This window comes from Lutra lutra, chromosome 9 (genome assembly GCF_902655055.1).
Source record: "Lutra lutra chromosome 9, mLutLut1.2, whole genome shotgun sequence".
Lineage (NCBI taxonomy): Eukaryota > Metazoa > Chordata > Mammalia > Carnivora > Mustelidae > Lutra > Lutra lutra.
Window position 1 is genome coordinate 115,676,486 of NC_062286.1, and position 23,083 is coordinate 115,699,568.

General features: G+C 43.6%; 1 protein-coding gene across 4 annotated transcripts in view; it reads left to right on the plus strand.

Moving 5' to 3' along the window:
- LOC125108183 (signal-regulatory protein beta-1-like) overlaps positions 1-23,083 on the plus strand; it is a 154,163-nt gene that overhangs the window by 5,008 nt on the left and 126,072 nt on the right. The window contains exons 3-6 of one of the 4 annotated variants that reach the window (XM_047743622.1): positions 2,069-2,389; positions 2,976-3,314; positions 7,111-7,218; positions 9,000-9,024. In XM_047743622.1, the coding sequence (XP_047599578.1) occupies positions 2,069-2,389; positions 2,976-3,314; positions 7,111-7,218; positions 9,000-9,024 (793 nt within the window). Of the gene's footprint in view, positions 1-2,068; positions 2,390-2,975; positions 3,315-7,109; positions 7,219-8,999; positions 9,433-23,083 lie in introns of those variants that run through there. The other 3 variants (XM_047743621.1, XM_047743623.1, XM_047743624.1) reach the window with 3 other exon arrangements.

Below are 23,083 nucleotides of genomic sequence, written 5' to 3' on the forward strand. Positions count from 1 at the left end.
CTGGCTCTGCAGACTAAGGATGACTGGGAGCCACATCCTAGAGGCTGTTCGGCTCCGTGAGCGAGAATTCACATTCTAGACTCAGTTGTCTGGACCCCACATCTTCCCTCTGTTGTTGTCGAGTCAACATGTCTGGACACCTGGAGGGACCCCTCCCCATAACCATTTTCAGTGAGAATGTCAGATGGAAAAGGAGGGTGGCTGTCACTGTCAGGCTGGAGAAGGTGGGACATTTGCTCTGTTGTGGATGAAACAGCTGGAGGCCACAGGAAGTCCCCCGGGATGCAATGATCAGTAAAGAGCAATCCCGTTGTAACTGGACCAAAGGAGCTTGGCTCCTTGGTGAGGGAGAAACAGAGACCACCCAGGGGAAGTTCCCTGACAAATCTGTCTTTATTTTACAGGGAAGGGATCACAGGGAATAATTTCCAAAGCCATGATGCCAAACAGGGGCAAGTAGGCTCTCCATATTAGGGCTGGAGATGAATATTTACAGGGGGATTTTAACACTATAATGAGACTGAGGTTATTGTCAGCCACTTTCTGATTCATCTGCTCTTTTCTTTTCTTTTCTTTTTTTTGCCTGAAATTCTTTTTTTTTTAATTTAAATTTTATTATTATTTTTTTAAACATATATTTTTATCCCCAGGGGTACAGGTCTGTGAATCGCCAGGTTTACACATTTCACAGCACTCACCATAGTACATACCCTCCCCAATGTCCATAACCCCACCCCCCTCTCCCAACCCTCCTCCCCCCATCAACCCTCAGTTTGTTTTGTGAGATTGAGTCACTTATGGTTTGTCTCCCTCCCAATCCCATCTTGTTTCATTTACTCTTCTCCTACCTCTTAACCCCCCATGTTGCATCTTCTCTCCCTCATATCAGGGAGATCATATGATAGTTGTCTTTCACCGATTGACTTATTTCGCTAAGCATGATACCCTCTAGTTCCATCCACGTCATCGCAAATGGCAAGATTTCATTTCTTTTGATGGCTGCATAGTATTCCATTGTGTATATATACCACATCTTCTTTATCCATTCATCTGTTGATGGACATCTAGGTTCTTTCCATAGTTTGGCTATTGTAGACATTGCTGCTATAAACATTCAGGTGCACGTGCCCCTTCGAATCACTACGTTTGTATCTTTAGGATAAATACCCAGCAGTGCAATTGCTGGGTCATAGGGTAGTTCTATTTTCAACATTTTGAGGAACCTCCATGCTGTTTTCCAGAGTGGTTGCACCAACTTGCATTCCCACCAACAGTGTAGGAGGGTTCCCCTTTCTCTGCATCCTCGCCAGCATCTGTCATTTCCTGACTTGTTAATTTTAGCCATTCTGACTGGTGTGAGGTGATATCTCATTGTGGTTTTATCAAGATCAAAAGCTTTTGCACAGCAAAGGAAACAGTGAACAAAATCAAAAGACAACTGACAGAATGGGAGAAGATATTTGCAAACGACATATCAGATAGAGGGCTAGTGTCCAAAATCTATAAACAACTTAGCATCTGCTCTTTTCTGTGTATTCAGTGATAAATTCCAGCAAAACTGCTTACATTCCCTTACTCGCTCCTCCTTGCAACCCCAGGAAGGAGAAATGCCTCCTGTCCCATGTCACAGAGGAGCCACACTGTGCCACAGCCATGCCTGCGGTCAGCTGGCCAGCCTTGTTCTGGCTTTCTTGGGGGTCACCTGGCCCTAGCACAGACTGCTGCACACCCTCTCTGACCTCAGGAGGGTTTGCAGGGAGGCAGCTAGGAACGGTTGATGCCAACAGTCAGATCCATCAGAAACATCCTTCCTGTGCCCAGATTGGTGGGAAGTCACCTGGCAGAGAAGAGAAGGGGTGACTTGAACTCAGGCCTACAATGGCACCTGGGCCCTGCCCCCAACTCAGAGTTCAGCTCTGGAACCTCAGGGCTTCCTCTGTGGGAGTAGGAGAGGACAACGCCCTCCGCACACTATCAGAAGGGCAGCAGGTTCTCCAGAGTGCCTCACATGTATCCTGAGTGCTGAGGACCACGTCATGATTACTGTTCACAAATGTTCCTCTTGTAGCCAAACCATCTCCCCCCGTGGTGTCGGGGCCCACGGCCAGGGCCTCGCCGGAGCAGACAGTGAACTTCACCTGCAAGTCCCACGGCTTCTCCCCCAGAAACATTACCCTGAGATGGTTCAGAAACGGGAATGAACTGGCAGCCTCCCAGACCAGCGTGGACCCAGAGGGAAACAGAACGTCCTACAGCATCTCCAGCACAACCAGGCTGGTGCTGGCCCCGGGGGACGTTCGCTCCCAGGTCATCTGCGAGGTGACCCACGTGACCCTGCAGGGGGGCCCTCCTCTTCGTGGGACTGCCAACCTGTCTGAGGTCCTCCGAGGTAGATGCCCCTCCCCTCCAGCCCCAGCCCGGGTCTGGCCCCAAGTCTCCGAGCCTGCCCCTCCCCCACTCCCTGCCCCAAACCCTCCGTTCCCTGGAGTCTGACCCCTGGCAGACCCTCCAGGTCACCTGCACCTAGATGTGCCGTCCCCTCCTACTGTTTCCATGGTCACCATGGGGTGAACACCTACCACGTGCCAAGCACTGCGCTCGGTCGTTTCCTTTACTCTAACATAGCAATTCCAATTATCGGGCACCTGCTGTACTCCATGCCACAGTGTGCTTGGTGGGGTCATTTGTTTTGCTACAGTTATTCTATTCCAACTGTATGCGTGGGGCTGAGAGAATCTTGATTTCACTCATTCTTAGCCTACCAGGAGCCATCAGTCCTTGAGCGCCTACTGTGTGCTGGGCACTGTGCTTAGGGATTTCATTCATACGCAAAGACTCAGTGTTTGAGCACCAGTTGTATGCCTACCTCTGTTCTGGGTGACTCCCTTGTTGTGTGGGGGGAGCTAAGTTCTCGAGCCCCCCCCCATGGTCCATCTGTTCCATGAGGTGAGAGCTTCTACCCTGTGCTGTTTCAGTTCCGCCCACCGTGGAGGTTTCCCAGCAGCCCCTGTCAGGGGACCAGGTGAAGGTCACTTGCCAAGTGAAGAAGTTCTACCCCCAGCGCCTCCAGCTGACCTGGTTGGAGAATGGCAACGTGTCCCGAACAGAAACGGCCTCAAGGCCCTCAAACCTTGTAGAGAACAAGGATGGGACCTTTAACTGGACGAGCTGGCTCCTGGTGAACTCATCCGCGCACAGGGAAGACGTGGTGTTCACCTGCCTGGTGCAGCACGACGGGCAGCCCGCGGTCACCAGAAACCATACCCTTGTGGCCTCTGCCCACCAGAAGGACCAGGAAACCCATAATACCCAGGGTGAGGCCTCAATGATCCTGCACAATGATTCTTGCGTCCTGCTCCCTGCTTCCTCACCTGACAATGATTAAGTCACCATGCCTGTCCAGACACCCCCTTCCTGCTGTTATTTCCCACCTAGCATAGTCTCTGTTGCTTCTACGCTTTTCCACCATCACCATGGAAAATGTCTGCACTTGCCACTCTGAAATTCGAGAAGGGACCCTGAAGACCTGGAGTTTTGCGTCTTGACCAGGCTCCTGGGTGACTGTGTGTTTTCACACGTGGGGTCTCTTCTCTCCCTTTATTTGTGACAGCAGACCAGCAATAGTCATGATCGCTCAAAGCATATTCACTTTATGCCAATTCCAATTCATTTGTGGTCTCCTTTCCTGCTTAACCAACCCATTGGCCTGGAATTTTACAGAAGGGACTCAGGGAGCAATGAGGGACAGATGGCGAATATTTCCTGCCCTTAAGCTGGCTGAGGAGCTAAGCTATTCCAGGGAAACCTGAGTCTGTGAAGATGGACCAGCAACCTGTTAAAAAAAAAAAGGGATTAAATATAGCAGGGGAGCATTGTCCCAAAAACTACAGAGTCCCCTTTCTACAACTAAAACAATCCTTGTTTCTCTCTCATGTAACATCAGGGGGAGGTCAAGCCAGTTTTCCAGGAGTCTTTGTTCCAGAAGATCTTTCAGAGGCCCATGTTCCTTCTAACGTGCCCAATGACATTTTCCTCTTGCGTGGGTCAACACTGGGCCTCCGAGTGTTCATGTCACTGCTGCCCAGGAGACTAGAGATAGGAAGGGGAAAAGGAACAATTTCCCTTAAAACTAGAGGTATGCAGAAGTTGCTTAATTGTGTCCACTAATGACTTAGTCATGGATCCACATCCAGCTCCAAATGGAGTCCACACTTGTGTGGTCATGTGACTAATGACATGGTTCTTTCTATAAAACCAATACTATTACACTCTTAGTAAAATTAGCAATAATTCCTAGTATCATCTAAAATGGAGTATATATTCCAATTTTCCAAAGCTTCTTCTATTAACTTTATTTTGTGGACCTAACTTGGTTTTAATTCAACCTGTAAATGCTTCAAAGATTTTTCCTATGAAACATCTGGGTCTCCATGATTCTTTTGTTGCTCTGAATAGAATCTGAATAGCTAGGGCTACTCAAATTCTTCATTTCATATTGGATGCTTGTGGTAGGTGAGCTTTGGAGAAATTCAGTCTTTTTCTCTGAGTTTTCCAATTTCTGCACATAGAGCTTCTCATAATATTACCTAGTAATCCTTGTGGTGTCTGTTGGGTATCCCATTTCATCCCTGATATTGGAAATGTGTCAATTATCATTTTTTTTCATTATCACAACAGATGGAAGTTTTTCAAATTTATCAGTCTTCTCAAAGAACCCACGTTCATTTCAGTGATATTCTCTATTGTTTGTTGTTAATTTCTTTGCTTTTTCTCCTCTTTTTTTTATTTCCTTCTCTTGCTTTGGGCTTATTTTGCTCCTCCTCATTTTTTTTTGAAATGGGAAAAACATTATCAAGTCTAGACTTTTCTTTGTTCGAATACCACAGCTGGCCCTCTTCTGGGCTTGGGACATTGGGAGTGTGGACCCAGGATATCTGGTGTGGGTTCCTCTTCCAAAATGGAAGCAACTAGCCCAGTTGCCTTCCTCTTCCACTTTTCAGAGCCCTCCATGGATGGACCTCACATGAGTTCCAGGGGGCAGGCTTATACTGAGCCAAGAGAGGTGGGAGAGATGAGTCCATACCATCTCCTGCCCTTTCCTGTGCTTGGCGAAGGTGGGAGGGGAATGGCATAAGGGGATGTACATTTGGACGTGGAGAGTTTTCTCTTTTGTCTCCAGAGATTCTGCAGTTTGGGGATTGCTCTTCAAGGACTACTGAGAGCCAGTTTTCCATAGAATTTACTGTCCTTTTGTTGTTTTTCCTTTGGGTTGAGAGGCTGGATTTGGAGATGAGTAGTTAAGCCTCTGTCTTGTACTCAGCAGCCCATTACAAAGTGCCTAGAGGGCTTTGAAATGCCTGGCCCCAGTGACCTTATCCCACATCTCGGTATCCATCTCCCATATTTCCCTATCAGGGACCTACTCCAGCACAGTAGGTGCAGTGTAGCTGAGAATTCAGCTTTCTGTAGCACTGATACTCTTATGTTTATGTTGGACCCAACTGTGTTCTCAGTTTTTTCTGCCCTCCAGCTCTAGGAGGTAAGAGTCTGCACTGTTGCGAAGTCCCCTGACATTCACACATAACCTTTCACATGTGATCAGTCTTCGCTTTGCACTGTCTTTCTCCAAAGGTTAATGCCCAGCAACAGCCACCCAATCCGTAGTTCTTAAATTATCACGTCATAAGAATGCCAGGATACTCCCCTCCTCTGCTTACACCAGCCCAGGTCACCACAGTGAGGTTTCAGCAGTGACAAGGGCAGGGCAAGCCGACACCTACCCTGTTCTACCTCCCACAGGGCTGGGGGCCTCCTGACCAGCTGGCAGAAAGAGGCCCCAGTCCAAATGGGCCCATTAGAGTTGGTTTTCCAGACCCCAACCAGACAAACTCCACACATCAGGTGACCCGGGAGAGAGACTCTCAGATGATATGAGAAGAGAGAAAGCTCACTATGGGGTGCTGCCTGGTCCACATGCATGAGAGAATGAAGGAGGCAGGACTGGCAAAGGGAGATATTGACACAATTCAGCACGGCAAGACTCCGCCCCAGAAAGAGAGCAAGCAAGCTGCCTGCTCTTTGTGAGTTGTTTTAAATGGAGAGGAATGGTTTAGCCTCTGTACCCCCACTTCCTCAAGCCTTCTACTGCTGGCTCCCCTCTAGAAACAGGTACAAACATGGCCAATTTCTTTCAACTCAGAAAAAGTCCAGCAGCCCCAAAGCAGAGACCTGACATCCTCTAACATGCCAGGGCAAATATGGTGAGGACCTACTCCTTCCTTTTAGATTACTCTATATTTTAAAAAAAATTGGATTTTTACAATTCATATATAAAAACAAAAATGAGTCATTGTATAAAGTCAAAAAATCGGAAGCTGTCCTTCCAGATCAACAGTCTATGTCCAAGAGACACACGTCGGCCGACAGTGGCAATGGGGTTCAGGAGGCCTGGTGGTGTTTGAAACTCTCCTGAGCATTAGGCCCCATTTCCTTGCTTCCCCAGTATTTGTCCAGCCATCAGGTCTCCTGAGGTCAGGTCATCCTGAGGACTCCCTCCTCACCTCTGTACATGGGAGTCGTAAAACCCTGTGTGTGGAGCAAAGCAGGACAGCCTTGCCCCTCAATGACCATGATATCTGTTCTCACTTCTTGAGGCCAGGCAGACATTTGTCCCTATGGCCCAGAGAGTTTGGCTTTGTCCTGGTCCAAAGACAAGGTCTCAGTCATCCTGCAAAAAGCAGTGAGGGGTTTCCCTGGGTCTGAGCCACCTCATCTGTCCACCCTCTGTAAACTAGGAGCCTGTTGGCTCATCAGACAGAGGCTGTAGGATCTGCTCCACTGGGTGTGAGAACCAATTCAGTAAACCAAACTTACCCATTCCTGATTGGTCCTTCTCCCCACCTCTTCCCTCAAGAAGGACACCTGGCAGTAAGAAAGGGGTGATTGCGGTGAGGAACGTCTTACCCTGAATTCTGCCTTGAGCAGGGGAAGAATTCATGAGCTTCAGAGCATTGATAAGCCTGAGTCACTTCAGATAAAGTAAGTGGAGGACCCAGGGAATGGACGCAGGGTGCCCCCCTCTGATGGTGCCTCCTATCCCTTCTTTTCCAGAGTCAAGGCCATCTACTCCATTCCTGATGGCTGTCACCCTGGGCCCGAAGCTGTTGCTGCTCATCACTGTCTCTGCCATCTATGTCCACAGGAAGCGAGCACCCAATTGTAAGTTATGGGTCAGGGAAGGCAGGCAGAGTTAGTCCCAGAAATAGCCACGTCAGGAAGAGGGGAAGCCCACAGGTCACACAGGGTCAGCACCCACCTGCCGTAAAGAGCATGTGACACACCTCCCTTGATACCCTCAGGAGTCTCAGGGGTCCAGGCTCCCTGAGATGTTAGGGGAGGGGGCATTTAGCCTATAAAATGTGGGCAGGGTCAAAGGCTGTCAAAGAGTGTGGACAGAGTCCTAGGGATTCTGGGAAGGAAGTGGGCAGAGAGGCTGAACGACAGGCAGCTGGGTGGGAGGATCACTTGGAGAGCATCACTAGATAAAGGAGAACTGGGGCTCCTTTGGGCACAAGATGTCTGCGTTTAGAAGAATGCTGATATGTACCAGAGGGCTGGTCTGAGGACTTTTTCCAATCTGATCCTCTGTGGGACATACTGAAGGCGATGGAGAGAGAGGATCAAACTCTAAGGGAGGAAGGCTTAAGTGGCAGAGTCCTCTATTAGGGGCTGCCTGTCCTTTCACAACAGGTGTCCCAGAAGGAAAATAGCACAGGACATAAGAGACACGTTGGGAACATTTCTTGAATGTTGTGCCCATAATCAGCTGTGAACATGGGTCCCACAGCTCCTCCCTTCCTGTCCTACTACATGTCACCCTCAGTTTCTGCTCCTTCAGTCCTTGAGGGGCGCAGCCAAAGACAAGGAACAACTACAAGCTTCCCAACTCTGCCCCACATACCTTGCTTCTTCCACAGACTCACCTGCCCACAGTCCCTTCTGCTCCTTCTCACAATCCTTGATGCCTCCAGAGCTGGGTCTTCATACCAGGTCCTCACAGGGACCATGGGAACTTGCTCTGGGCTGATGCACAGATATCTGCCTGAATATGAGAAAAGAGTCCCACCTACACATACCAGGTGTCTCTCATTCATCATCTGGGGACTGTGGCCATGGACTGCATGCTCACATCCATGTTCTTGGAGTTATTTCTGCCGACCCCCAGATATTCTAGGCTTTGTGAGGTTCTTCACTGGGTCTTAAATAAAATGAATCTCATCCTGGTTTGAAGAAGAGAAATGATTCTCCTTCTTCTTTGCCTACATGTCCTACTCCTCAGTCCCAGGGACAAGATGCCCTCCTCCCTGTGATGGGAACACTAGCTCTTCTGTCACCTTCTTTCTTCCCAGCCCCACTGCTCATGTACATGAGCTGGCAGTCCAGAAGTCTGTAGCCATCCTTGGTTTTCTTACTTTATATCCCCTATTCAATTCTGCCTTCAGAATGCTGTTTGCAGTGGCCAGATGGTAAATGTGAAGCAGTCTACTCAGGGAAAGGAAAAGAATCCTGATTTGTAGTACTTGTGGACTTCCGTGGTGTCAACACTCCCAATGTGACCAATGGCAAGCTAACAGTGTTTATCAACTGGCTTATAAAATTCCTGAGAAGCTCTCAGGTGTGAGTGCAAGCCTCCTCCCAAAATCAGTGAGCTCCACTCAGAATCTGTACACTGCTTACCCCAAGCCTGCTCCCTGGTCCTGGCCAGCAGCACTCCTTCCTGGATCATTCTTTGCCTCTTACAGCTCTCCAGCTTCAGATACAGTGATTCCATGGCAATGGGGTCAAACTGTGTCTTTCCTCTGCTTCTTCCCCCTAAAGATCTGCATGACACTCTCTCCCTCTTTTAATTTCTGTTTAAACGTCACCTTATTAAATAGTCCCTTCCATAAACCACCCTGTATAAAATATCAGTTGCTTTCTCTCACTCTGTGTTCCCACAGCTCATAACCTAATTAAACTACAGAGGGAACACCTGAGAAATATAGTCCAGCCATGTGATCATGAGTTCACCAATAGTCATAAACCACGGCCACAGTATGCTCCCTGATATAATGTGATGAAAACAACACTTTTCGTCTGTGAACTTCCTCCCCAAACCACTGCCCCAGTCTGTGTATGAGAAAAGCATCCGACAAATTGCAGTGAGGGACATTGCACCATATACCAGCCCAAGAAGCTCTCACAGCTGAGAGGAGCCTAGAGAGACATGACAAGAAAATGTAATGTGGTATCCTGCATGGAATTCCGGGACAGAAAGGGACATAGAGTGAAAACTAAGGAAATCTCTTCTGGACTGAATACTTGTACCTCTCCAACGCTCATGGATTTGGAGGTGGGGACTTTGCAGATAATAAGGTCATGAAGGTGGAGTCCTCATGAGTGGGATTATTGCCTTCATGAAAAGGGGCCAGACAGCCACCTCACTCCATCCACCAGGTGAAAATACAAGTAGTTGGCAGTCTGCAACTTCAAAGAGAGATATCATAACAACCCAACTGTCATGGCACCCTGATCTCAGACTTCCAGCCTCTAGGACTACGACAAATAAGTTCCTGTTGTTTCAAGGCATCCAGCTCACGCTCTTTTATAACGGTTGAAGCTAAGAAAAGATCAAACTATGGATTTTGGTTAATAACAATGCCCCAACATTGGTTCACTAATTATAACAGATGCAGCTAATTACTGTAAAATGCTATTAAGGAGGGGAAACTGTATGCACCTATATATTGGAACTCTGTGTGATTGTCTCAGTTTTTCTCTAAATGTAAAACTGTTCCAAAAATGTAACCTTATTCTAAAAAAAAATGTCAACATCTTGTCCTCAGCTGGATCTCTTTCTCTTGCACCCCTTTGGAGGGCAATTCGAGGAAATGTGTGGTGGGGAGATGTCTGCGTTTCTATAGCCAGATTTTATGTTACTTCATAGGTCTAAGGTTCTTATTCCTTTCTCTGTCCTCTGTCCTTGCTACAGCTCACTCCAATGCCTGGCACTCAGAGATTCCAGAACAACCTGCTTCTCAGTCTCCCATGATATTCACTCTATATATTTCTAATTAGTGAAGCCCAGGTTAGATCAGGTGGAGTCAGGGAACTCTGGGTGCTTGAGGTAGGGTAGCTTTAAGACCTCAATGGTGGATGAAGTTAATCCATGTCCTATGCCCAAGCAATTGAGGTGGATAGGGCTCTGCAGATGGTGGTGCATCCTGTGATACCAGGCCTGAGGAGATGGCCCTCAGCTGTCAGCCCTCTTTGAGATGGCCTCAGGTGAGGAAATCCCTCATGCCCAAGGTCAAGCCTGGGACCTTGCCACATCCATGTCTCATCAACATGGGGATGGAGCCCCTTCCATCCTCGAAGACAAAAATCATCACCATCTCCAAAACTCTAACCTCATTTCACCCATGTCTTTGAGCCTCTACATCAGCAGGAGTGCAGCCTGCTGAGACTGGGATGGGATGAGGTTCAGGAATGAGCACATTCTTAGTGGATTCCATAAGCTCTGGGTATCCTAAGCAACTGGCCCAGTAGCATCTCAGCTTGTGGCCCCCTTGTGTGTCCATTTGGTAATCTGAAAAAAAAGTATTAAAAGTCCCATGATCATTCTTTCATCATAATCCCTTTCCCCTGACATCATGGAGGCAGTGAGTGTCTTCTTTCCTTAGAGCATGGAGTCCTGGGCCTCTCCAGGAGAACGTTCAGACAGAGAAGGCTCCAGGGACCACCACAATGCCTTTCTCTGCCTCCCCATTGTGCCCACCTCTGCCATCCCTACTTCTTCTCCTTTTTTAAAATTTAATTTCTTTCCAGTGTAACAGAATTCTTTGTTTATGCACCACAACCAGTGCTCCACGCAATACGTGCCCTCCATAATACCCACCACCAGGCTCACCCAACCTCCCACCCTCCTCCCCTTCAAAACCCTCAGATTGTTTTTCAGAGTCCATAGTCTCTCATGGTTCATCTCACCCTCCAATTTCCCTCAACTCCCTTCTCCTCTCCATCTCCCCATATCCTCTGTGTTATTTCTTATGCTCCACAAATAAGTGAAACCATATGATAATTGATGCTCTCTGCTTGACTTATTTCACTCAGCATAATCTCTTCCAGTCCCATCCATGTTGATACAAAAGTTGGGTATTCATCCTTTCTGATGGAGGCACAATCCTCCATAGTGTATATGGACCACATCTTCCTTATCCATTCATCCACTGAAGGGCATCTTGGTTCTTTCCACAGTTTGGCGACCGTGGCCATTGCTGCTATCAACATTGGGGTACAGGTGGCCCTTCTTTTCACTACATCTGTATCTTCAGGGTAAATACCCTTAGTGCAGGGTCATAGGGAAGCTCTATTTTTAATTTCTTGAGGAATCTCCACACTGTTCTCCAAATTGGCTGCACCAACTTGCATTCCCACCAACAGTGTAAGAGGATTCCCCTTTCTCCACATCCTCTCCAACACAAGTTGTTTCCTGTCTTGCTAATTTTGGCCATTCTAACTGGTGTAAGGTGGTATCTCAATGTAGTTTTGATTTGAATCTCCCTGATGGCTAGTGATGATGAACATTTTTTCATGTGTCTGATAGCCATTTGTATGTCTTTATTGGAGAAGTGTCTGTTCATGTCTTCTGCCCATTTCTTGACATGATTATCTGTTTCTTGTGTGTTGAGTTTGAGAAGTTCTTTATAGATCCTGGATATCAACCTTTTATCTGTACTGTCAGGTGCAATTATCGTCTCCTATTCCGTGGGTTGCCTCTTTGTTTTGTTGTGTGTTTCCTTTGCTGTTCAGAAGCTTTTGATCTTGAAGAAGTCCCCAAAGCTCATTTTCACTTTTATTTCCTTTGCCTTTGGAGACATATCTTGAAAGAAGTTGCTGTGGCTGATATCAAAGAGGTTAATGCCTATGTTCTCCTCTAGGATTATGGTGGATTCCTGTCTGACGTTGAAGTCTTTTATCCATTTCGAGTTTACTTTGTGTATGGCGTAAGATAATGGTTGAGTTTCACTTTTCTACATATAGCTGTCCATATTTCCCAGCACCATTTATTGAAGAGACTGTCTTTTTTCCACTGTATATTTTTTCCTACTTTGTCGAAGATTATTTGAACATAGAGTTGAGGGTGCATAAATGGCCTCTTTACTCTGTTCCACTGGTCTATGTGTCTGTCTTTATGGCAGTACCATGCTGTCTTGGTGATCACAGCTTTGTAGTAAAGCTTGAAATGGTAGTGATGCCGCCAGTTTTGTTTTTCTTTTTCAACATTTCCTTAGCAATTGGGGTTCTCTTCTGATTCCATACAAATTTTAGGATTATTTGCTCCAGCTCTTTGAAAAATAATGGTGGAATTTTGATTAGAATGGCATTAAACGTATAGATTGCTCTAGGCAGTATAAACATTGTAACAATGTTCATTCTTCCAATCCAAGAGCATGGAGTGATCTTCCATCTTTTTGTGTCTTCTTCAATGTCTTTCATGAGTGTTCTGTCATTCCTCGAGTACAGATCCTTTACCTCTTTAGTTAGGTTTATTCCCAGGTATCTTATGGTTCTTGGTGCTATAGGAAATGGAATTGATTCTCTAATTTCCATTTCTGTGTTTTATTGTTAGTGTATAAAAAAGCCACTGATTTCTGTACATTGACTTTGGATCCTGCCACGTTGCTGAATTGTTGTATGAGCTCTAGTAGTTTGGGGGTGGAGTCTTTTGAGTTTTCTATATAAAGTATCATGTCATCTGCGAAGAGAGAGAGTTTGACTTCTTCATTGCCAATTTGGATACCTTTTATTTCTCTTTGTTTTCTGATTGCTGTTGCTAGGACTTCTAATACTCTGTTGAACAAGAGTGGTGAGAGTGGGCATCCTTGTCGTGTTCCTGATCTCAACGGGAAGATTGTGAGCTTTTTCCCATTGAGAATGATATTTGCTGTGAGTTTTTCATAGACATATTTTTATGGAGTCCAGGAATGTTCCCTCTATCCCTATAATTTGAAGCGTTTTAATCAGGAACAGATGCTGGATTTTGTCTAATGCTTTTTCTGCATCAGTTGAGAGGACCATGTGGTTCTTCTCTCTTCTCTTATTGATTTGTTCTATCACATTGATTGATTTGCAAAAGTTGAACCATCCTTGCAGACCAGGGATGAATCCTACCTTGTCATGGTGGATAATCTTTTTAATGTGCTGTTGGATCCTATTTGCTAGGATCTTGTTGAGAATCTTCATATCATATTCATCAGGGATATTGGTCTGAAATTCTCCTTTTTGGTAGGGTCTTTGCCTGGTTTGGGGATCAGGGTAATGCTGTCTTCATAAAAAGAGTCTGGAAGTTTTCCTTCTGCTCAATTGTTTGAAACAGCTTTGGGAGAATAGGTATTATTTCTTCTTTGAAAATTTGGTAGAATCCCCCAGGAATCCATCAGGTCCTGGGCTCTTGTTTTTTTGCAGGTTTTTGATCACTGCTTCAATCTTGTTACTAGATATCAGTCTATTCAGGTTGTCAGTTTCTTCCTGGTTGTATTTTGGAAGCTTATAGTTTTCCAGGAATGCATCCATTTCATCTTGGTTGCTTAACCTCTTGGCATATAACTGTTGATATTAATTTCTGATTATTGTTTCTATTTCCTTGGTGTTAGTTGTGATCTCTCTCTCTTTTCATTCATAATCTTATTAATTTGGGCCTTCTCTCTTTTCTTTTAGATTAGTTTGGCCAATGGTTTATCGATCTTATTGATTCTTTAAAAAATCCAGCTTCTAGTTTCATTGATGTGTTCTACTGTATCTCTAGTTTCTATCTCATTGATTTCTGCTCTAATCTTGATTATTTTCCTTCTTGTGTGTGGAGTTGGCTTAATTTGTTGTTGATTCTCCAGTTCTTTAAGGTATAGAGACAGCTGATGTGTTCTGGATTTTTCAATTTTTTTGAGGGAGGCTTGGATGGCTATGTATTTCCCCCATAGGACTGACTTTGCTGTAGCCCATAGGTTTTGGACCAAAGTGTCTTCATTCTCATTGGTTTCCATGAATTGTTTAAGTTCTTCTTTGATCTCCTGGCTGATCCAAGCATTCTTAAGCAAGGTGGTCTTTAGCTCCCAGGTGTTTGAGTTCCTTCCAACCATTTCCTTGTGGTTGAGCTCCAGTTTCAAAGCATTGTGATCTGAGAAGATGCAGGGAATAATCTCAATCTTTTCGTATCTGTTGAGCCCTGATTTGTGACCCAGTATGTGGTCTATTCTGGAGAGGGTTCCATATGCACTCGAGAAGAATGAATATTCTGTTGTTTTAGGGTGGAATGCTCTGTATATATCTATGAGGTCCACCTGGTCCAATGTGTCATTCATGCTCTTGTTTCTTTCTTTTTTTTTTTTTTTATCATTTTTTAAATTTATTTTCAGCATAACAGTATTCATTGTTTTTGTACCACACCCAGTGCTCCATGCAATCTGTGCCCTCTCTAATACCCACCACCTGGTTTCCCCAGCCTCCCACCCCCCCCACCTCTTCAAACCCTTCAGATTGTTTTTCAGAGTACATAGTCTCTCATTGTTCACCTCCCCTTCCATTTTCCCCCAACTCCCTTCTCCTAACTCCTCATGTCCTCCATGCTATTTGTTTTGCTCCACAAATAAGTGAAACCATATGATAATTGACTCTCTCTGCTTGACTTATTTCACTCAGCATAATCTCTTCCAGTCCCATCCATGTTGCTACAAAAGTTGGGTATTCATCCTTTCTGATGGAGGCATAATACTCCATAGTGTATATGGACCACATCTTCCTTATCCATTCGTCCGTTGAAGGGCATCTTGGTTCTTTCTACAGTTTGGCAACCGTGGCCATTGGTGCTATCAACATTGGGGTACAGATGGCCCTTCTTTTCACTACATCTGTATCTTTGGGGTAAATACCCAGTAGTGCAATTGCAGGGCATAGGGAAGCTCTATTTTTAATTTCTTGAGGAATCTCCACACTGTTCTCCAAAGTGGCTGCACCAACTTGCATTCCCACCAACAGTGTAAGAGGGTTCCCCTTTCTCCACATCCCCTCCAACACATGTTGTTTCCTGTCTTGCTAATTTTGGCCATTCTAAGTGGTGTAAGGTGGTATCTCAATGTAGTTTTAATTTGAATCTCCCTGATGGCTAGTGATGATGAACATTTTTTCATGTGTCTGATAGCCATTTGTATGTCTTCATTGGAGAAGTGTCTGTTCATATCTTCTGCCCATTTTTTGATATGATTGTCTGTTTTGTGTGTGTTGAGTTTGAGGAGTTCCTTATAGATCCTGGATATCAACCTTTTGTCTGTACTGTCATTTGCAAATATCTTCTCCCATTCCGTGGGTTGCCTCTTTGTTTTCTTGACTGTTTCCTTTGCTGTGCAGAAGATTTTGATTTTGCTCTTGTTTCTTTATTGATTTTCTGCTTGGATGATGTGTCTATTACTGAGAGTGGTGAGTTAAAATTTGCTATTATTAATGTATTCATATCAATAGGACTCTTTATCTTGATTAACAATTTTCTTATGTAATTGGCTGCTCCCATATTGGAGGCATAAATATTTACAATTGTTAGATCTTCTTGGTAGATAGTCCCTTTAAGAATTATGTAGTGTCCTTCTGTATCTCTGACTACAGTGTTTAGTTCAAAACCTAATTTACTTGATATGAGAATCACTACCCCAGCCTTCTTTTGAGGCCCATTGGCATGAAAGATGCTTCTCCATCCCTTCACTTTCGGTCTGGGTGTATCCTTAGGTTCGAAATGACTCTCTTGTAGACAAGGTATGGATGGGTCCTGTCGTTTAATCCAATCTGCAACCCTGTGTCATTTTATGGGCACATTTAGGCCATTCACATTGAGAGTGATTATTGAGAGATACGTTTTTATTGACATCGTGTTACCTGTGAAGTCTTTGTTTCTATAGATAGTCTCCATATATTTCTGTTCAATGATATTCTTAGGATTTTTCCTCTTTTATAAAACCCCCCTTAATATTTCCTGCCGTCTCGGCCTGGTGGTCACATACTATTTTAAACCTTGCCAGTCTTGGAAGCTCTTTATCTCTCCATCCATTTTGAATGTCAGTCTTGCTGGGTAAAGTATTCTTCGCTGCTTGTTCTTCTCATTTAGTGCCCTGAATACATCTTGCCAGCCTTTTCTGGCTTGCCAGGTTTCTGTGGACAGGTCTGATATTATTCTGATGGGCTTTCCTCTGTACATAAGGAATTTCTATGTCCTAGCTCCTTTCAAGAACTCCTGTGTACAATTATGATTCATCATTTTCACTATCAGGTGTCTTGAGGTCTTTCTAGATTCTATGATCTTGGGGGGAGACCGTTCTGCCTCTAGTACACAAATGCTAGTTCCATTTGCGAGATTGGGAAAATTTTCATGAAGAATTTGTTCAATTATATCTTCTATTCTTCTCTCTTTCTCCTCCCCCTTAGGGATTCCAATAATTCTTTTTTTTTTTTAAAGATTTTATTTATTTGACAGAGAGAGGTCACAAGTAGGCAGAGAGGCAAGCAGAGAGAGAGAGAGAGGAGGAAGCAGGCTCCCTGCTGAGCAGAGAGTCCGATGTGGGACTTGATCCCAGGACCCTGAGATCATGACCTGAGTTGAAGGCAGAGGCTTAACCCACTGAGCCACCCAGGCGCCCTGGGATTCCAATAATTCTAACATTGCTTCATGATGGCATTTATTTCCCTAATTCTGTTTTTGTGGCTTCTCAGCTGTTTGTTCCAGGCTTCCTCCTGATCCTTTTTCTCTGTTTGTCCTCCAGATCACTAATTCTTTTTTTTTTTTAAAGATTTTATTTATTTATTTGTCAGAGAGAGAGAGAGAGCGAGCACAGGCAGACAGAGTGGCAGGCAGAGGCAGAGGGAGAAGCAGGCTCCCCACAGAACAAGGAGCCTGATGTGGGACTCGATCCCAGGACTCTGGGATCATGACCTGAGCCGAAGGCAGCAGCTTAACCAACTGAGCCACCCAGGCATCCCCAGATCACTAATTCTATCTTCTGTCTCAGTTACCCTAGCTTTTAGAGAATTTAGATTAGATTTGAACTCATTGAGATAATTGTGACCATCATCCCTGGTGGCCTTCACTTCTGCTCTAATCAATCCATTTTGTCATCCATGGCTTTCTCCAACCTAGCTGTTGCCTGGACAATTGTTAGCCTGAATTCCCTTTCTGACATATTGTCTATGTCCATACCCTTTAGCTCTGTTGCAGAATGCCCAGTCTCTGAATTTTTCTTCTGTTGGGCATTCCTCCTTCTAGTCGTTTTGGTGAGAGATGGCTGAACAGATGTGTAGCTGAATGTATCGACCATAGTGCAGGCAAGGGGCATCCTGGAACGCTTCTGAGGAATCAAGAGTCCCCCTCCAAAAGAAAGAAAAAAGAAAAAAAAGAGGGAGAGAGAGAGAGACAGGGAAAAAAAAGAATGAAAGATAAAATAAAAAGAAGGCCCAGCCCAAATGGGCCCCAAGGTAAGACTTATGAAGTAAACAAACAAAAACAGACAAACAAAGAGACCGACAAAAGTAGATGACAAGAGAAAAAAAATAAATATATAAAAACAAACAAAAAAGAGAACCTCGTCAAAAAGAACCCCAAGTATAAGATTTATATACTACCAGGACAAAAGCAAATACACAGAAACACTGGTGGAAGAAAAAGATGGGAGAGTGGTTGTAAATTCTCAGTGTGGTCGAGAAAGTTTATTTCGATTCTTCCTGGATGTATCTTGATATCTTTGTTAAAGGACTCAACTTTCCTAAGATAAAGGGGGATTAAAAACTGGTTTACCTATAAGGGTAGCATTGATTGGGGAAAGGGTATTACCTGGAAGCTTAACTCTATATGAATATTTAAAAAAAAAGAATAAACTAAACTAAACTAAAATAAAATTTTAAAAATTTTAAAAAATTAAAAAATAGGAAAGCAAAAGAAAAACACAAGTATGTGTATCAGAAAGTTCAGGTTAAAAGATTATTATGCATTTTGATGTACTGGACATCTCAGTGTGAAAGCAAATAGGTTTAAAAGTTATATATAGGGAGAGGAATCAAGATGGCGGAGAGGTAGCAGGCTGAGATGACATCAGGTAGCAGGAGATCAGCTAGATAGCTTCTCTAAACATTGCGAACACTTACAAATCCAATGGGAAATCGAAGAGAAGGGCAACAATCCTAGAAACAGAAAATCCATCACTTTCTGAAAGGTAGGACCTGCGGAGAAGTGAGTCCGAAGTGATGGGAAGAGGGGACCGCAGAGGGAGGGTCCAGCTCCTGGCAAGTGGTGGAACAACGGAGCACAAAATCAATACTTTTATAAGTCTGCTCCACTGAGGGACATCGCTCCACAGGCTAAACCGAGGTGAAGCCCACGCGGGGTCAGCGTAACCCCAGGTCCTGTGGGGTCACAGAAGGACCGGGGGTGTCTGAGTGTCACAGAGCTCACAGGTATTAGAGCAGGGAAGCCGGCTACAGCGACAAAGCTGAGGAGTGAGCTCTCAGCTTGGGGTTACCTTGAACCAGGCACAGGCTGGGTAAGCTCGGAGTGCGGCCAGAGGCCACAGAGACGGAAGCAACTGGGCACTTTTCTCCAAGCATGAGCGACTGGGCAATTTTCTCCAAATGCGACCAGAGGCCAGGGAGACAGGAGCAAATGGGTGCTTTTCTCTGAAGGTGCACTGAGGAGTGGGACCCCGAGCTCTTGGCTCCTCTGGGCTGGAGATCGGGAGGCCCCAATTTTCATTCCAGTCCTCCGGAACTCTACACAAAGTATCCAGGGAACAAAAGCTCCTGAAAGCGAACCCGAGCGGATTACTTAGCCTGGCCCTTGGTAAGGGCAGGGCAATTCTGCCTCAGGCAAAGACACTTGAGAATCACTACAACAGGCCCCTCCCCCAGAAGACCAACAAGAAACCCAGCCAAGACCAACTTCACTTACCAAGGAGAACAGTGGAATTCCAGAGGAGGAGAAAGCAAAGCAAGGAATTCATGGCTTTCTCCCCATGATTCTTTAGTCTTGCAGTTAATATTTTTTTTCTTTTTTCTTCTGCTAATTTTTTTTTAACTTTTACCCGTTCCTCTTTTAATTTTTTTTAAACTAGTTTATCTTAACAATACCTTACCAAATAAATAAATTAATTAATAATAGTAATCTTTTTTTGAACCTTCATTATTATAGTTATATTTTATCCTACATTGTATCTAACTATATTTTTTGTATATGCATATATTTTCTTTTTTTAATATTTTTTCCTTATTTGTTATCCTTTCTTTTCTTTTCTTTCTCTTTTTTTTTCTTTTCTTGTTTATTCCCGTTCTCCCTCCCACAATTTGGGATCTCTTCTGATTTGGTTACAGCACATTTCCCTGGGGTCTTTGTCACCATTTTAACATTTACTTGCTCCTTTATATATTCTTATCTGGACAAAATGACAAGGCAGAAAAACTCACCACAAAAAGAAGAACAAGAGGCACTACCAAAGGCTAGGGACCTAATCAATATGGGCATTGGCAATATGACAGATCTAGAGTTCAGAATTATTTTCAAGGTTCTAGCCGGGCTCGAAAAAGGCATGGAAGATATTAGAGAAACCCTCTCTGGAGAGATAAAAGCCCTTTCTGGAGAAATAAAGGAACTAAAATCTAACCAAATTGAAATTTAAAAAGCTATTAATGAGGTGCAATAAAAAATGGAAGCTGTTACTGCTCAGATAAATGAGGCAGAAGAAAGAATTAGTGACACAGAAGACCAAAGGACAGAGAATAAAGAAGCTGAGCAAAAGAGAGACAAATAAATACTGGACCATGAGGAGAGAATTCGAGAGATAAGTGGCACATAAGACGACACAACATTAGAATAATTGGGATTCCAGAAGAAGAAGAAAGAGAGAGGGGAGCAGAAGGTATCTTGGAGAGAATTATTGTAGGGAATTTCCCTAATATGGCAAAGGGAACAAACATCAAAATCCAGGAGATCCAAAGAATGCCCCTCAAAATCAATAAAAATAAGTCCACACCCCATCACCTGATAGTAAAATCCACAAGTCTTAGCGACAAAGAGAAAATCCTGAAAGCAGCCCAGGAAAAGAAGTCTGTAACATACAAGTCTAATGTAAAAACATTAGATTGGCAGCAGACTTATCCACAGAGACCTGGAAGGCCAAAAAGAACTGGCATGATATATTCAGAGCACTAAACGAGAAAAACATGGAGCCAAGAATACTATATCCAGCTAGGCTATCATTGAAAATAGAAGGAGAGATAAAAAGCTTCCAGGACAAACAAAAACTGAAAGAATTTGCAAACACCAAACCAGCTCTACAGGAAATATTGAAAGGGGTCCTCTAAGCAACAAGAGACTCTAAAAGTAGTAGATCAGAAAGGAACAGACAATATACAGTAACAGTCACCTTACAGACAATACAATGGCACTAAATTCATATATCTAAATAGTTACCCTGAATGTTAATGGGCTAAATGCCCCAATCAAAAGACACAGGGTATCAGATTGGATAAAAAAACAAAATCCAGGGGCACCTGGGTGGCTCAGTGGGTTAAGCCACTGCCTTCGGCTCAGGTCATGATCTCAGGGTCCTGGGATCGAGCCCCGCGTCGGGCTCTCTGCTCAGCAGGGAGCCTGCTTCCTCCCCTCTTTCTGCCTGCCTCTCTGCCTGCTTGTGATCTCTCTCTCTGTCGGATAAATAAATAAAATCTTTAAAAAAAAAAACAAAATCCATCAATATGATGCCTGCAAGAAACCCACCTGAAGACACCCCCAGATTTAAAGTGAGGGGGTGGAAAACAATGTACCATGCTAATGGACATCAGAAGAAAGCTGGGGTGGCAATCCTTATATCAGATCAATTAGATTTTAAGCCAAAGACTATAATAAGAGATGAGGAAGGACACTATATCGTACTCAAAGGGTCTGTCCAACAAGAAGACCTAACAATTTTAAATATCTATGCCCCTAACATGGGAGCAGCCAACTATATAAACCAATTAATAACAAATTCAAAGAAACACATCAACGATAATACTATAACAGTAGGGGACTTTAACACTCCCCTCACTGAATCGGACAGATCATCCAACCAAAAGATCAACAAGGAAATAAAGGCCTTGAATGACACACTGGACCAGACGGACATCACAGATATATTCAGAATATTCCATCCCAAGGCAACAGAATACACATTCTTCTCTAGTGCACATGGAACATTCTCCAGAATAGACCACATCCTGGGTCATAAATCAGGTCTCAACCGGTATCAAAAGATACTGTTATGCTGAAAATAAACTTAAAATGATAAAAAAAAAAAAAGATTGGGATCATTCCTTGCATATTTTCAGACTACAATGCTCTGAAGCTAGAACTCAATCACAAGAGGAAATTTGGAAAGAACCCAAATGCATGGAGACTAAACAGCATCCTTCTAAAAAATGAATGGGTCAACCAAGAAATTAAAAAAAGGATTGTAAAAATTCATGGAAAGAAATGATAATGAAAACACAATGGTTCAAAATCTGTGGCACACATCAAAGGCAGTCCTGAGAGGAAAATATATAGTGGCACAGGCCTTTCTCAAGAAACAAGAAAGGTCTCAAGTACACAATCTAACCCTACACTTAAAGGAGCTGGATAAAGAACAATAAAGAAAGCCTAAAACCAGCAGGAGAAGAGAAATCATAAATATCAGAGCAGAAATCAATGAAAAAGAAATTAAAAAATACAATAGAACAAATCAACAAAACTAGGAGCTGTTTCTTTGAAAGAATTAATAAGATTGATAAACCCCTGGCCAGACTTATCAAAAAGAAAAGAGAAAGGACCCAAATAAATAAAATCATGAATGAAAGAGGAGAGATCACAACCAACACCAAAGAAATACAAACAATCATAAGAACATACTACGAGCAACTCTATGCCAACAAATTCGACAATCTGGAAGAAATGGATATATTTCTAGAAACATATAAACTACCACAACTGAACCAGAAAGAAATAGAAAACCTGAACAGACCCATAACCAGTAGGGAGATTGAAGCGGTCATCAAAAATCTCCAAACAAACAAAAGCCCAGGGCCAGACGGCTTCCCAGGGGAATTCTACCAAACATTAAAAGAAAAATTAATCCCTATTCTCCTGAAACTGTTCCAAAAAATAGAAATGGAAGGAAAACTTCCAAACTCATTTTATGAGGCCAGCATCACCTTGATCCCCAAAACAGACAAGGATCCCACCAAAAAAGGGAATTACAGACCAATATCCTTGATGAACACAGATGCGAAAATTCTCACAAAATACTAGCTAATAGGATCCAACAGTACATTAAAAGGATTATTCACCACAACCAAGTGGGATTTATTCCAGGGCTGCAAGGTTGGTTCAACATCCGCAAACCAATCAATGTGATACAATACATTAATAAAAGAAAGAAGAAGAATCATATGATACTCTCAATAGATGCTGAAAAAGCATTTGACAAAGTGCAGCATCCCTTCCTGATTAAAACTCTTCAAAGTGTAGGGATAGAGGATACATACCTCAATATCATCAAAGCCATCTAGGAAAAACCCACTGCAAATATCATTCTCAATGGAGAAAAACTGAGAGCTTTTCCGCTAAGGTCAGGAACACGGCAGGGATGTCCATTATCACCACTGCTATTCAACATAGTACTCGAAGTCCTAGCCTCAGCAATCAGACAACAAAAAGAAATTAAAGGCATCCAAATCAGTAAAAAAGAAGTCAAACTATCACTCTTTGCAGATGATATGATACTGTATGTGGAAAACCCAAAAGACTCCACTCCAAAACTGCTAGAACTTGTACAGGAATTCAGTAAAGTGTCAGGATATAAAGTCAATGCACAGAAACCAGTTGCATTTCTTTATACCAACAACAAGACAGAAGAAAGAGAAATTAAGGAGTCAATCCCATTTACAATTGCACCCCAAATCATAAGATACCTAGGAATAAACCTAACCAAAGAGGCAAAGAATC